This window comes from Stomoxys calcitrans, chromosome 4 (genome assembly GCF_963082655.1).
Source record: "Stomoxys calcitrans chromosome 4, idStoCalc2.1, whole genome shotgun sequence".
Lineage (NCBI taxonomy): Eukaryota > Metazoa > Arthropoda > Insecta > Diptera > Muscidae > Stomoxys > Stomoxys calcitrans.
Genome location: NC_081555.1, coordinates 81,330 through 95,050, shown reverse-complemented (window position 1 = coordinate 95,050; position 13,721 = coordinate 81,330). Strand labels below are relative to the sequence as shown.

At 36.1% G+C, this 13,721-nt stretch overlaps 1 protein-coding gene across 3 annotated transcripts; it reads left to right on the top strand.

Moving 5' to 3' along the window:
• Positions 1 to 125: 125 nt before the first annotated feature.
• Positions 126 to 13,669, top strand: LOC131997179 (supporter of activation of yellow protein-like). 3 transcript variants are annotated; one of them, XM_059367691.1, is made up of 11 exons: positions 126 to 410; positions 7,515 to 8,540; positions 8,605 to 8,822; positions 9,066 to 9,151; positions 9,218 to 9,370; positions 9,433 to 9,879; positions 9,935 to 10,207; positions 10,956 to 11,247; positions 11,315 to 11,468; positions 11,526 to 11,714; positions 11,780 to 13,669. In XM_059367691.1, exons 2-11 carry the CDS (start codon positions 7,574 to 7,576, stop codon positions 12,379 to 12,381), a joined length of 3,381 nt encoding a protein of 1,126 aa, XP_059223674.1. In that variant the 5' UTR covers positions 126 to 410; positions 7,515 to 7,573; the 3' UTR covers positions 12,382 to 13,669. The 3 variants fall into 3 exon arrangements, 2 of the variants coding, with proteins under 2 accessions (XP_059223674.1, XP_059223673.1); XR_009398102.1 differs by lacking the exon at positions 126 to 410 and having other exon boundaries at positions 6,179 to 8,540; positions 11,780 to 12,513; positions 13,109 to 13,669; XM_059367690.1 differs by lacking the exon at positions 126 to 410 and having other exon boundaries at positions 6,179 to 8,540.
• Positions 13,670 to 13,721: the final 52 nt, after the last annotated feature.

The following is a 13,721-nucleotide window of genomic DNA, read 5'->3' as shown; positions in this document are numbered from 1 at the left end:
AATATTATTTATCTATACTTTCATTTGGTATTTTCATTCTCTCTAGATATCGCATACGATGTGGATGTTAGTTGAAATTGATGCATCTCTGGATATCCCATTATAAGAATAAACGTTATCAAATATTTTTCATATTAATTTTATTGAAAATTTTCTTTATAAGAAAGAATTTTATATATTTTACAGAAAAATCGTCTCGGCGTCAAATTTTTTTGTGACAATTGGAATACTTGTCTACCTAAATTTTTCTATCGAATGTTGAGCACTCCTACACGCAACCAATTAATTACTATTAGTGGCGGAATTATCTTGCGGTTTCAAACAATTTAATCGGACTCTCCCATTGCAGCCGGTTGTACGAACCGTATTGACCCGATGGAGTCCTCCATCGGCAAGGGCTATCGCCTCAGGTAAATGCACCAAAAGTGAAAACCTTTAAAAAACTATACTTATGAATGAAGGAAAAACATTTATATTAATGAATGTACTAAATATTTGTAAAATAGAATGTCCCTTAGCATAGGACACAACTCAAACGATAGACTAATAAAAAAAGAAAAACTGTATGTAATGAAGTAAATCATTTTAACAACTAATATGATTTATCTATACTTTCATTTGGCATTTTCATTCTCTCTATATATGGCATCCGATGTGGATGTTTGTTGATATTGATAAATCTCTGGATATCCCGTTATAAGAATTAACATTACTAATTTATTGAAAATTTTCTTTATAAGAAATAGTTTTATATTCTACAAAAAAAAATCGTCTCGGCTACGAACCGTATTGACCCGATGGAGTCCTTCATCGGCAAGGGCTTTCGCCTCAGTGTACAACACACTGCTACCACAACAACTATTTTTTGCCATAAACATAGGTCCCATATAATTTGATCTATTTTTCGAGCACTTTATTAAACCCGTAATACTTTGTAAATTATAACCCATGTCGTAAACAGAATATTATAGCCATTAAATCAATCTGAAAATGAAACAACTTATTTTCAGTAACATTTAGTTAAAAACCTCCTTTAATACGGAATTGTATTATAACCTACAAGGCACTTGCAAAATGCTTTTGTATATTGTAGACATGTAAGACTTAATAATGTAATCCTTATGCAAAAACAAAAAAAAACTTAGCTTTACGTAATAAAAAAATTGAAACCAAACATTTGTCACTGTTAGTTCTTAGGAGTATATATATGATTTACTACAAATTGCAATAGATATCCGCTCGTTAATGCATGACGAAAATTTTAAAATGTTTAATACATCACATTCGGTTGCTAAACGATCAACATATAATTATTTACCATGTATGTCGACGAATTATTACTTTTAAAAACATTCTATTTGTTTGGTAAAATGATCAGCTTGTAATTGCTTTATTCATATAGAAACTATTCTGGTTTGTACTAGATTTCACTTTCATGCGAATAAAGTGCCAAAATTTCATAAATGTTCATTATAAGATTTCTTAAATAAAATCAACCCACTCTAATCAGATCAAATTTGATTTAATGTGGCACAATAAATACAATTAGATAAAATTTTATACTTTTAGACAAAATTGACTTCAAATTTGTCCAAGATATAATTTCATATAATTATGTATATCTAATTGGATCAGATTAGACATAATTTTATATGATTAAATCTTAAGCTATAAAAACATCGAGATTGACATTTTAAGTCTATGCATTAGTTTATTTACGAAATTAATAATTTATTTAAGGATTTAAAAAAACTCGCATCTCACGCAAGCACGTATGTGCCTTCACCGGAGGCTATTGCACCTTCCGGCGAAACCATCCCATTCCGCCAACAAATCTCAGGAAACCTCCCAGAGGTACGTTCGCAAGATCACACAGGGGCCTAATCACGGCATTCGATTTCGAGATTTTTCAATCGAATTGTACATTTTTCGAATCATGAGACTCGATATCGAGTTGCGTTTTTCGAAATATTCGATTGCTCTGTTGTCGCCGAGAAGGCTTTCTTTTGATTGTTTAAGCATTTATTTGTACACATAAGAATGCAAAAACGTAAATTTTTGGTTGTGTTTTTCTCCTTTTTTGTCTATTTATTATAAAGAATGATTTATATACTATTTTTGCCAAATTTAACATAAACTAATTAACAACAATTAATTCCGGTCAACTTAATGAAACAGCAACACAATAAGATACTGCGCACAGACTAAGGGACAAAAAAACTGCGGAAGTTTCATTCCTTACTCTCGGTGACGGTGTAGCTTGGAAGAAGATAAATATATGAAACCTTGCCATAATCGTTTTCAATCGATGCATGACTTTAAACTCCTGTTAGAAGCCATTGTATTTCTGCCACTTTTTCACCACTTCCAACTTTGGAAGCTTGTAATGATCAAAAGATTTAATTGTTGATATTGCTGTCGCGCAGAAAACTTTTTACGCACATAAAATCATTTGCTTTTTGCTCCTCTCCATACATTTGCAAAATCAACCACATGCGTATATCGAAGCGCTGTAAGAAATTTACTCCGTTTGGTAATGAAATCTTTGATTTTGTCTTCCTAAGAAAGAGATCCACCAACACAGCACAATAAAGAGTAATTTTGCATTTAGATTTACAAAACCATGTAATATTTATTTTCATTTACTGCCGCCGACTAAGTTTTCTTATTTGTTTTGATTCTAATTCTATTTTTAATACTGGCAACGCAGTACAAAATGATAGCAAATTTCGATCGAATACCGCGATCCAAATATGTGTTCGTATCAATAATATGTTCGAAGCAAAAACGAATACGCTATCGAATGTGATTAGGCCGCAGATCGCAGAGGAACCGCCTCCACAAAAAGGGAGTCTGCATCCCTGCAGACCCAGACATGAACAGAGCAAGTGCTCAATAGTACCCTCCTCATCTTGACATCTCCTGCAGAAGTCATGGCCTATGGCACAGTGTCCTGTTATGACCTCTGTTAAGGTACTCATCGACCTCTTATCAAAGGCCAGTAACTCCTCCGTCCTGTGACCACGACGCTGGCCAGACTCGGGACCTTCTGGAATTCCCTCGTAGTACTGGCAACGGAGTACAAAATTCGATCGAATTGCGCAATCCAAATATGTATTCGTATCAACGTAAAAGTTCTCTTTTACATGGCCCTCCACCATACCAGTACTCCATAGGTCAATACTAGTCTCACAAAAGCCATATATATCGAAGAAATCATCTTGTTGGTTACTACCACTTGCTAAAAGACATCCACCAACAGGAGTAAAGAGCACACAGTGCCTTACGGCGCTTTTCCTCCGTATTCCTCTTCAGGATAGCTTCAAATCGAGGACTATGCCAATTTGCTGGGTGATTGCGTCAAAAGTCTGAATTACAGTATCTTTTATCTACGAGTGAAGTGCACCAGCTCCTTCCTCGTGTTGGTCCTCCAGCCATTTCAATGACTCTTCCATGCTTTCTCTAATCGTTGATAGAAACCTACCTCGGGCCAGCAACACGTAGTCGTCTGCACAAGCGATTATCTCCGTACAATTTAAAATATACTCGTTCATTGAGGAGCATGACTGTATAGTCCCTGCACAATTTGAGTTTGGCGCTATACATCATCGATGGGGCAAAGCTTTCCATTTCCGTGGTTGTTAGAATCTAACATTAGAATAAAAATATATCAAATACGAGTGTGAAAAACGGACTATTTGAATTTCAACAAGCATCGTTTACAGGCAAAAACAAAACCAACCATTTTCTAATTCAAAGATAATCGCCATCCTTAGCAATAATAGGTTTAGCTGTGTGTTATAAAAAAAATTGAAGTTATTGCCACGTTTAATAAGACTTTGCATTTATACAAGAGCCTGCATAAAAATAAAAGACATCGAGATTGAGTGGCGGCGTATTCGAGCTCAGGGGCCGTATTGCCGCATACGTGATCGAGTGCGCTTTCGTATCGAAATGTATTTCAACTTGTATTTAATGGAAGTTATGCCTCTTGTTTATACATTTTTTTGTCAAAGTTTTGATAAATAATGAACGACTTAAATACTCGCGTTCCTAAATTTCGAAAATCCCCGTTCAACAAAAAGATACATAATGACAATAGAGAGATTTCGAACGATTTTACTCGTTCACTTATACTGTAATTCGGCCCCAGCTTTCATTGAACGGTGTCTTTTGGTGGACGGTAGTAAGATGATCGCCATACTTAGCAATAATAGGTTTAGCTGTATGCTACAAATAAATGAAAGTTATTGCCACGTTCAAGAGGACTTTATTTGCATTCAAACAAGAGCCTGCATATAAATGAAGGAAATCGAGATTGGGTGGCAGCATATTCGAGCTCAGCTTTCATTGACCGGTGACTTTTGGTGAGCGGTATTAGGCTGATCACTGGCTGCAGCAGTTTTTGTTGACTTTTAGCAGTCTGCTTAGATTATTATTAATTTTAGCTGATTCCGGACGAAATCGATTTACAAAAGTGGAGAATTGCGACCCAAGTTTACTCGTTCACGCATGCGGTAATTCGGCCCTTGCATTTGTCCTTGGTACAGGCCCTGGATTTGTTTTGTGGTCAATCGGCAAGAACGTTGTGAATTAAGGACTAATTCCATATGCTAGCTAGCGACCATTTTAGAGTCTACGAACATCCCACTACTAGAATTCTTGGACAAACATATGTTTTGATTCTCTAATTACTTTATTAAGAATTGGACGATATGAAGTAAAGGTAAGAAATCTTTAGCGACTTATACGAGTATGGCATAAAAAACAATGCGCTATTCTGTAAGAGGCTGTAATGCCTTCACAGCTATCAAACTTACATGCACAGACGGACGGCAGGGATTTTTTGAAGTGACAGCTTCCCGTAAACTTGACTCTGTCTGCTAGTCTATTGTTGTTGAGGGGCTTTAGGTGAACAGAGGCGCAATCCTGAACTCGCTCTAACCATATGAATTAAAGGTAAGAAATCTTTAGTGACTTATACAAGTATGGCATAAAAAACAATTCGGTATTCTGTAAGAGGCTGTAATTCCTTCACAGCTACCAAACTTACATGCACAGACGGACGGCAGGGATTTTTTGAAGTGACAGCTTCCCGTAAACTTGACTCTGTCTGCTAGCCTATTGTTGTTGAGGGGCTTTAGGTAAACAGAGGGGCAATCCTGAACTCGCTTTAATTGAACGGTAGGCGGCTCGTCAGTTTTTATTTGGCAGCAGCAGTTTTGAATATCCTTTAGCAGTCTGCGTAGATATTTATCCATTTCGACTGGTGCCGGACGACATAGTTTTGCCAAACTGGAGTATTGCTGCTCATAATTTGCTCCCTTTTAGCGCTGAAAGAGCAACAGGAGAGTTTTAGCAAATAGATAAAAAAGTAAAAAAAAATATAATTACCTCGTTTGACGAAGCAATGTCAATCTTGGATATTTTGATGTCCGGGATAGATGACATTATCCAGCATTTGTCCTTGGTACTGCGCTTGTGTTTGTTTTGTGTTTACTCAGCAAAAAACTTGTGAATTAATGACGGGTTGCATATTTTACCGACATTTTAGAGTCTATGAACACTCCATAACTGGTGTACTTGGACAAACAAGTGTTTTGATTCTCTGATCACTATTATTAGAAATGTATAAGGTGAATTAAAGGTAAAAAAAAATTTAGTTAATTATAAGAGTATAGCAATAAAAACAATTCCCTATTCTGTAAGTGGCTGGAAATCCTAGTGAGAAAAGTAGTTAGGTATGTTTATTGCTGAATTTCTGAAAACAAATTAAACGAATCTTCTTTTGTTTAGTAGGCGATGTTGATCTTATTGAATATTCTAGGAACGATTGTAGTCCAGTTCGTAGTTTTCAATTTGTTAGCTGGCTTGCACAGACGGACGGCAGGATTTGTTGAATTGACAGCTTCCCGTAAATTGTTCTAGGTCTATTGGCCAATTGTTGTTGAAGGGTTTAAGTTGACCAGCAGCGTATTTCTGAACTCGCTGCTCGTAACTTTTATCAAACGATGACTTTTGATGAAAGGTAGGCGGCTGATAAGTATTTATCTGCCACGTTTAATAAGACTTTGCATTTATACAAGAGCCTGCATAAAAATAAAAGACATCGAGATTGAGTGGCGGCGTATTCGGGCTCAGGGGCCGTATTGCCGCATACGTAATCGAGTGCGCTTTCGTATCGAAAGGTATTTCAACTTGTATTTAATGGAAGTTATGCCCCTTGTTTATAAATTTTTTTGTCAAAGTTTTGATAAATAATGAACGACTTAAATACTCGCGTTCCTAAATTTCGAAAATCCCCGTTCAACAAAAAGATACATAATTACAATAGAGAGATTTCGAACGATTTTACTCGTTCACTTATACAGTAATTCGGCCCCAGTTTTCATTGGGGCCGAAAAATGTTGGCTCTCCACAACAAAAACTAAAATTTGTCGTTGACACGGATATAAAATCAAATAAGAATACGATCACTTTACCAGTGGTTGATGTTGCAGACGAATTCGATCTATTAAATGTCGATAATGTCGGCGGGGAATCTAGTAATTCTCAAGAGTTCTGCGGCTTTAATGATAATGCAGATTGTACCCAAAATAAAGAAATTGGTCTGGATGCAGATGCTAACACTAAACCTGAATTGCCTCGGCGTCATTCCGATGATATGGATATAGATGAAACACTTAGGGATCAGCATGAACCAAAAATGTTTCAAAACGCCACAAACATTCATGCACAAGATTCCTCCAATTTTATTACTAATGAGGAAATGGACTTAAACGGGAAAGCATCGTTGAAAATTGGGCATATTATTGATACAGTTGATTTAACATCGTCAGCAGGCAGTTCACCAGTGCACCGTTTTGACTATAATGATGGCGAAGGAGAGGATAACGATGTCAGGGAGAAATCGCCAATGGTAACAAATACAATTGTGCCTTCAACAAATATTTTGTTAGAATGTCTACAAAGAGAGACCACTGTAATACAAAACACCCAACAATTGACACAACAAACACAGCATAACACAGCACTGCCTCCATTACAACCTAAACCTATGGTAGCAACTAAATCATCAGTTTCTCTTAAATATCCCCAGTTGGCTGAGCGTTTATTGGCTAACGGTTCATCAGTTGGCTGTATGGATGTAGGACCATCTAGTGCAAAGAAAGACTCCGTCGAAAATATCATAGACTCCATAGAAATTCTTGACACTCCGGAAGGGAGTCCTCGTGGTTTCATAGACGACAGACATGAAAATGATACTATCTTTAACGAAAACCTACAAACACTAAATGGTCTAAATGTTTCAGAGGAAAACCGTTTACTGAGCCTTAATAACAACAGTTTAAATTTGAAACGACCTGTTTCGCAGGAATGTCATGTTTCAGAGACTATATGTACAGCAATGTCGGAAAAGACAATAGAAACACCCTCTAAATTGCGCAAAATACAAAATGAAAGCGAACAGCTAAATACAAAAAATAATGCCTTACAACAATATCTTCCAACAGGATACCAAAATCATCAGCGGTTGCGTAAACAAAAACATGAACATTTGTTACCTATACCTATGGACGAAGTAACAGATGCCATTCAAACAAATTCGAACGATAGTTTAGACCTTCAAATTAATATTGACTCGAATGAAAATTCTACTCCAATTGTAAAAAAAAGGGGAAGACCTAAAAAATCGGAAATCAATTTAACCTCAGAAAATGCCAAAGAAGAACATACAATAAATTCAGACAATAGACAGGATTGCAAAGCACGCAGAGTTCAATTGTTACGAAAAAGACTAGCAATTGACATGGTCGATGCGGAGCAACCAGTTGCTCTTATTACCGACATTGCAACATCGGGAGGCCCAGAAGATAACAAAAGTGAACAGAATATTATAGAAACACCTAAAAGAGAACGAAATTTACGAACTCCCCTGAGAACATCGAGAAGAAGTAACACGCCAATAAACTTTCAAAGTGAGCTTAAAACATCAAAAAGTAAGCCTTTATCGTCATTGTCATTGGAAAACAAGAAAACATCAAACGATACAGGTTCTGAAAATGAACTCAATCACTTCCACGAATCGAATTCGTCTATATCGTCTGTCAGCTTTCATAGTTCATCAACAATTCAAAATATTACAAACATTGCAAATAGTGTTAGTCATTCAATGACTTCCCAAATTGATTTGACTATATCTTCATCATCAAGCAATAGCAATGGGAGCACAACGAACACAATTACCACTGTAGAAGCTACATCGAGAAACGATGGCCCCGTCTTTGTTATTCCTGATTGTAGTGTTAATGGTGCAAATATTGGAAGTAATAGTCATAATTCAATGTTGCCACCCACAACAATTTTATCGTCGTCAGATCCTTTACCGGATATGATATTCAAACCGAACGATTTCTCTTCTATAATAGCTACACAGCAATTAAGGGTCTCCAATTTTTCAACTGTTTATAAACCTGGATCAGTTGCATCACAAGAAGAAGAAACGGCGGACGATGTTAGTGGAGCAGATAACTCTGAAGGTTCGCCAATGCAGTTTAATACCACTTTAATAAAATATTAACTACGGAAAGTTTCTATTTCTAGATGACTCAGCCAGTTCTTCTTCTATGCCTGCAATACCAGGCCGTAGCCGTGGACGTGTTCGGGGATCCCGCGGAAGGAGTATTGGTCGTGGTCAACGAAGTCATGGTATTAGTCGTGATAGTTTAAGTGTAAAATCTATAGCTATGAATCGGCCACGTTGCATAGGAGCCCTTAAGCATACCCCTGATCCTGAGAGGATTAAAGAACTCTTCAGTCCGGTACGTAACATTTTTCTGTCACAGAATAAGTCAATAATAAAATCAAAAATGTCAACCGTCAGAGCCTTATAGCTAAGCCTAAATTTGAATGGCATTTATTTTTATTTCAATCCGTAGCGATTATAAGCACTCTGATTATTTACGACAAAATAGAGCGTGCTTATTAGTTTAATATTATCATTCACTGGCAAAAAAGGTATTGATATTCTTTTATAGACTAATTTTTTTTTAATATATTTTCAGTCTCCTCAAGTTTTTGAAGAAGACACCCGTATGAGCGCCGATTTGTCTCAAACCAGTTTACAACAACAATCTCCTTCTTATTCAAGGTACATAGGGTTCTATAATATTTAATAATATTATTAATATTTATTTATAACTAAACTATTTTGTAGCCAACCTGATTTTTTTACCAATGAGGAGTCCCAGTCGTCCATTATCAGCAATACGAGCATTATAGACCCGAATAGCACGGCATCAGCTCAAAATAGTGCATCCGCCAAGAAAACAACGAAAAAAAAGAAAATGGAAGTTTGCGTTGCTGAAGAGTATGTACAACTTGTGTTATTCGTTACTCTTACAATGCAGTAACTTTAATTATTTTTTTAAGCACCGACTTCACAGTTGCATCTATAGCAGAATATGATTGGCCGCCACCGAAAGGTTGTTGTCCCTCAAAAAATCGAGATACCTTTATGATACAAGAACAGGTTGCAATGTACTTGGGAATTAAAAGCTTCAAGAGAAAATATCCCGATTTACCCCGCCGTCAAGTAGATATGGAAGAGAGAAATTGGTTGCAAGAAAAAGGGCTGGTGTCTGAAAAAATGTGTGATTTAGGAATCACGGCCGTATGGGCTTCCGACATTTTGGACATAATGTATACAGATTTCTATGAAAAGTACGAGGAGTATAAGGACTTTGTACGGCAAAAACATTTGCGTGAAATAGAGGCTAAACAGAAATCACTTGGACTCAATGTGGCTGGAAGAGGTTTACAAGCTCGCGAAAGAGCCATGTTATCTACTAGCAAATGGAACTCATACTTTAACAGAACGTAAGTTACAATGAATATCAAAAGATTTCTAGGTTATGGTACAGACAATTTTCAGGCGCAAAGACGAACGATTGTCATTCCTCGATCTTCAAACGCTGGTCATTAACAAACCCTGCCCATCTACAGCCCCTTTATCTACTATACCCAACCGTCCAGTTGCTGAAGCAGTTGCGTTAGCTATAAAAACGGAGCGCATTTCTCAACCTCCGACTTTGCTTAAACCTCGGATTTGGGAACCATCAAGGCCAAGAGATATTTATTACCCGTTATCTCTCGTTCCAGGCCAATTTTGTGAGAAATATCACGACTATTCATCTGATGAATTACGGTAGGCATGGTCTTTAAACTATTTATAAACAAATATATTCTATTTTATTTTCACTTTGGATGTATGCCTCCCAATACGACGGTAGACCTTATTTTAAACTAAAGGGTGATTTTTTTGAGGTTAGGATTTTCATGCATTAGTATTTGACAGATCACGTGGGATTTCAGACATGGTGTCAAAGAGAAAGATGCTCAGTATGCTTTGAAATTTCATCATGAATAGACTTACTAACGAGCAACGCTTGCAAATCATTGAATTTTATTACCAAAATCAGTGTTCGGTTCGAAATGTGTTCAAATTTTGACAAATTTTGTTCAGCGATGAGGCTCATTTCTGGTTGAATGGCTACGTAAATAAGCAAAATTGCCGCATTTGGAGTGAAGAGCAACCAGAAGCCGTTCAAGAACTGCCCATGCATCCCGAAAAATGCACTGTTTGGTGTGGTTTGTACGCTGGTGGAATCATTGGACCGTATTTTTTCAAAAATGCTGTTGGACGCAACGTTACGGTGAATGAACACATTTCGAACCGAACACTGATTTTGGTAATAAAATTCAATGATTTGCAAGCGTTGCTCGTTAGTAAGTCTATTCATGATGAAATGTCAAAGCATACTGAGCATCTTTCTCTTTGACACCATGTCTGAAATCCCACGTGATCTGTCAAATACTAATGCATGAAAATCCTAACCTCAAAAAAATCACCCTTTATTTACAAAGAAATGTTTTCTATTTTATTTTCAATTTAGATGTATGCCACTCAATACGGTTGTAGACCCTATTGTTCAAATGTGGTCCTGCAAAGACTGTGGTAATAACAGCTCTGACACAGATTCGGCTATAGAGAGTATTGATAACAAGACTGAGATAGATAAATCATTGCCGGGCAGACGACACAAAAAACGTCGCCTACGGCGAACACGACAACCTGGAAATATGAGTGCTGATGAATTTAAGGTACCGCTGCTCCCTGGTGCACCAGTGATATCGACAAGTTCGACAGATTCTTGTTCCTCGAGTGATACGTCTTCATCGGAGACAGTAAGTGTTACTTTGTTTTAAAATATATATCTACATGTTTTGAATATAATTTTTTATTAAATTGCAGGATTCCGAATCGTCGTGTTCTTCATCGTCCTCTGATGAATCATCCAACGGTGAAGAATCATTGGCAACGTGTGAAGTCTGTTTACGTCCACATAATCGTAATCTCAATAATGTGCCCGAATTATTTCTACAATGTTATACTTGTAGACGAAGAGGTAGGAGCGATATAAATCCTCTTGGTCTTTTGAAATAAAAATTAATTTCCTTTTCAGTTCACCCCAGCTGCATTGAAATGCCACATCGCATGAGTTTACGCGTTCGAAATTACAATTGGCAATGCGCCGATTGTAAATGCTGTGTGAAGTGCAAACGTCGACATGATCAAAATAAAATGTTGTTCTGCGAACAATGTGACAGAGGTTTTCACATATATTGTCTTGGAATTAAGACCGTTCCTGACGGTAAGTTCAGACTAAATCTTTACACCAGTATTTTATGGTTCAAAATATTTTTCATGTTCATTAAGGTCGTTGGAGCTGTAACCGTTGTAGTATTTGTATGCGTTGCGGGGCAACGACACCAGAGGGCTTATCTCACATGCATCAGCTAATAAATACGGCGCAGGGAGAACATGTGAAACAAACTAAGCAAAAGAAGGCCAAGTGGGTTAATGAATATCGTTTGGATCACTTAACTAAGATAAAGGAACATTGTTCTATGTTATGCATTCCTTGTGGAAAAATGAAAAATTCCAAACGCGCGCAAAATGTAGCACACAATAACGCTACGACAAAAGCAACATCGCCGTGCTCCCTTAGTGAATCTAGTTCTAACAGCTTTATCAATTACCCCCCACCTTCAGCCATCTCATCACAAAAACTTTTGCCTTCTCCAAATGCAACATCAAATGGCGAATTAATGCACAGTAGCACTGTAAAGGAAAGTAGCGGTCATGCTGCGCCTTCGACTTCCATACCAACTGAAGATTCGTACTTCTCGGATAATAAAGATTCTGAAAGGTACTCGCCCGTACCAAGCAGTTTTACGTCATCTATAATAGCTGCAAGCAATACACAAATGACAACTACGCACAACGCAACTGGCGGCCCTCCTCCTGTGGTTGCCTGAGTAGGGGTAATACGTTTTTGTCCAAAGCTGCAACCACCGCCACAAACGCCTTTTTTAAATATACCGAATTTATAGCAGTTGTAAACAAAGTAAACTCTACTGGCTGCTAAATACATTTGGAAATATCAGGAGGTAGTTTTATTTTAAATTTATTCGTATGTTTCTTTTTCTCCATAAAATAATTTAATCTGCATTTTTTACTCGTATTGTATGGCTTACTTCACAAAGTAGAAACTGACATTCTAACCAAAGGTGTAAACAAATGTTTTCATTTATAATTTACCAGGATGTTGGAAATGGCTAAAAGATACAATATGATAATAAACATATTTTAACATGATAAAAATTAAGAAATTAGAGATGTATCCCTTCTATAATTTTAAATTTATTTTACGTCTCAAGCATTTGCCTGATCGAGATTACAAACACGTAGTCTCTTTTGATGTTTGATTCTTTAAGTAAGGCATCCGAAATTTATTTTTATAAATACATCATCTTTCAATAGATAATTTTTAAATAGATATTTATAAATTGTTTAATTAAACTTTATTTCTAATCATTTCACGTATTATTTTTTGTTTCGTCTAATTTAATTTTTTACTCTAAGGTTAATATATATACATAATTAAGAAAACCGTGTGGCTTGTGTTTTGTCAATTGAATGTGTTAATACTGTCCACAAAAATTACTGTTCAAGATGCCGCTTTCTTTCTTTTCTTATTTTCAGCGTCACGTCATTTGGCCGTTTATTTCATTTAAGCAGGCCATTGCTTTTTTCGTATCATCATTCTCTTCGTAGCATAAAGATCGAAATGAAGGAATAAATAGAGGTGCATTACACTCATCACCTTTTAAACACGTCAAATTCGGTGTTATTTAAACTCAAAATTTGCCCTAAATCATCCATCCTTAAACAGTTATCGAAAATTCGAATGAGAAGAATTTTGATTAAAAGTTATTTTTGGCAGCATTTTCTTTTTGAATTAATCCCAAAAAACGCAATAACTTCTGTTATTTGGATATAAGAAAATTCTATTTCAATAGACCATAACATTATAGATTTATAATTTTTATTTTTCAAATAATAACAAATACTGTATTTATTGACGCAATCCATATGTAAACACACCAAAAGTGAAAACCTTTAAAAAACTATACTTATGAAAGAAGGAAAAACATTTATATTACTGAATGTACTAAATATTTGTAAAATAAAATGTTCCTTAGCATAGGACACAATTCAAACGATAGACTAATAAAAAAGAAACAATTTATGCAATGAAGTAAATCATTTTATCTAATATTATTTATCTATACTTTCATTTGGTATTTTCATTCTC

Bases quoted from the DNA above. Each gene is read 5' to 3' on its own strand.
- LOC131997179 (XM_059367690.1), top strand. From the start codon at position 6,665: ATGGATATAGATGAAACACTTAGGGATCAGCATGAACCAAAAATGTTT. The intron at 11,469-11,525 runs GTAGGAGCGATA...TTTCCTTTTCAG, and splicing joins TTATACTTGTAGACGAAGAG to TTCACCCCAGCTGCATTGAA. The intron at 11,715-11,779 runs GTAAGTTCAGAC...ATGTTCATTAAG, and splicing joins AATTAAGACCGTTCCTGACG to GTCGTTGGAGCTGTAACCGT.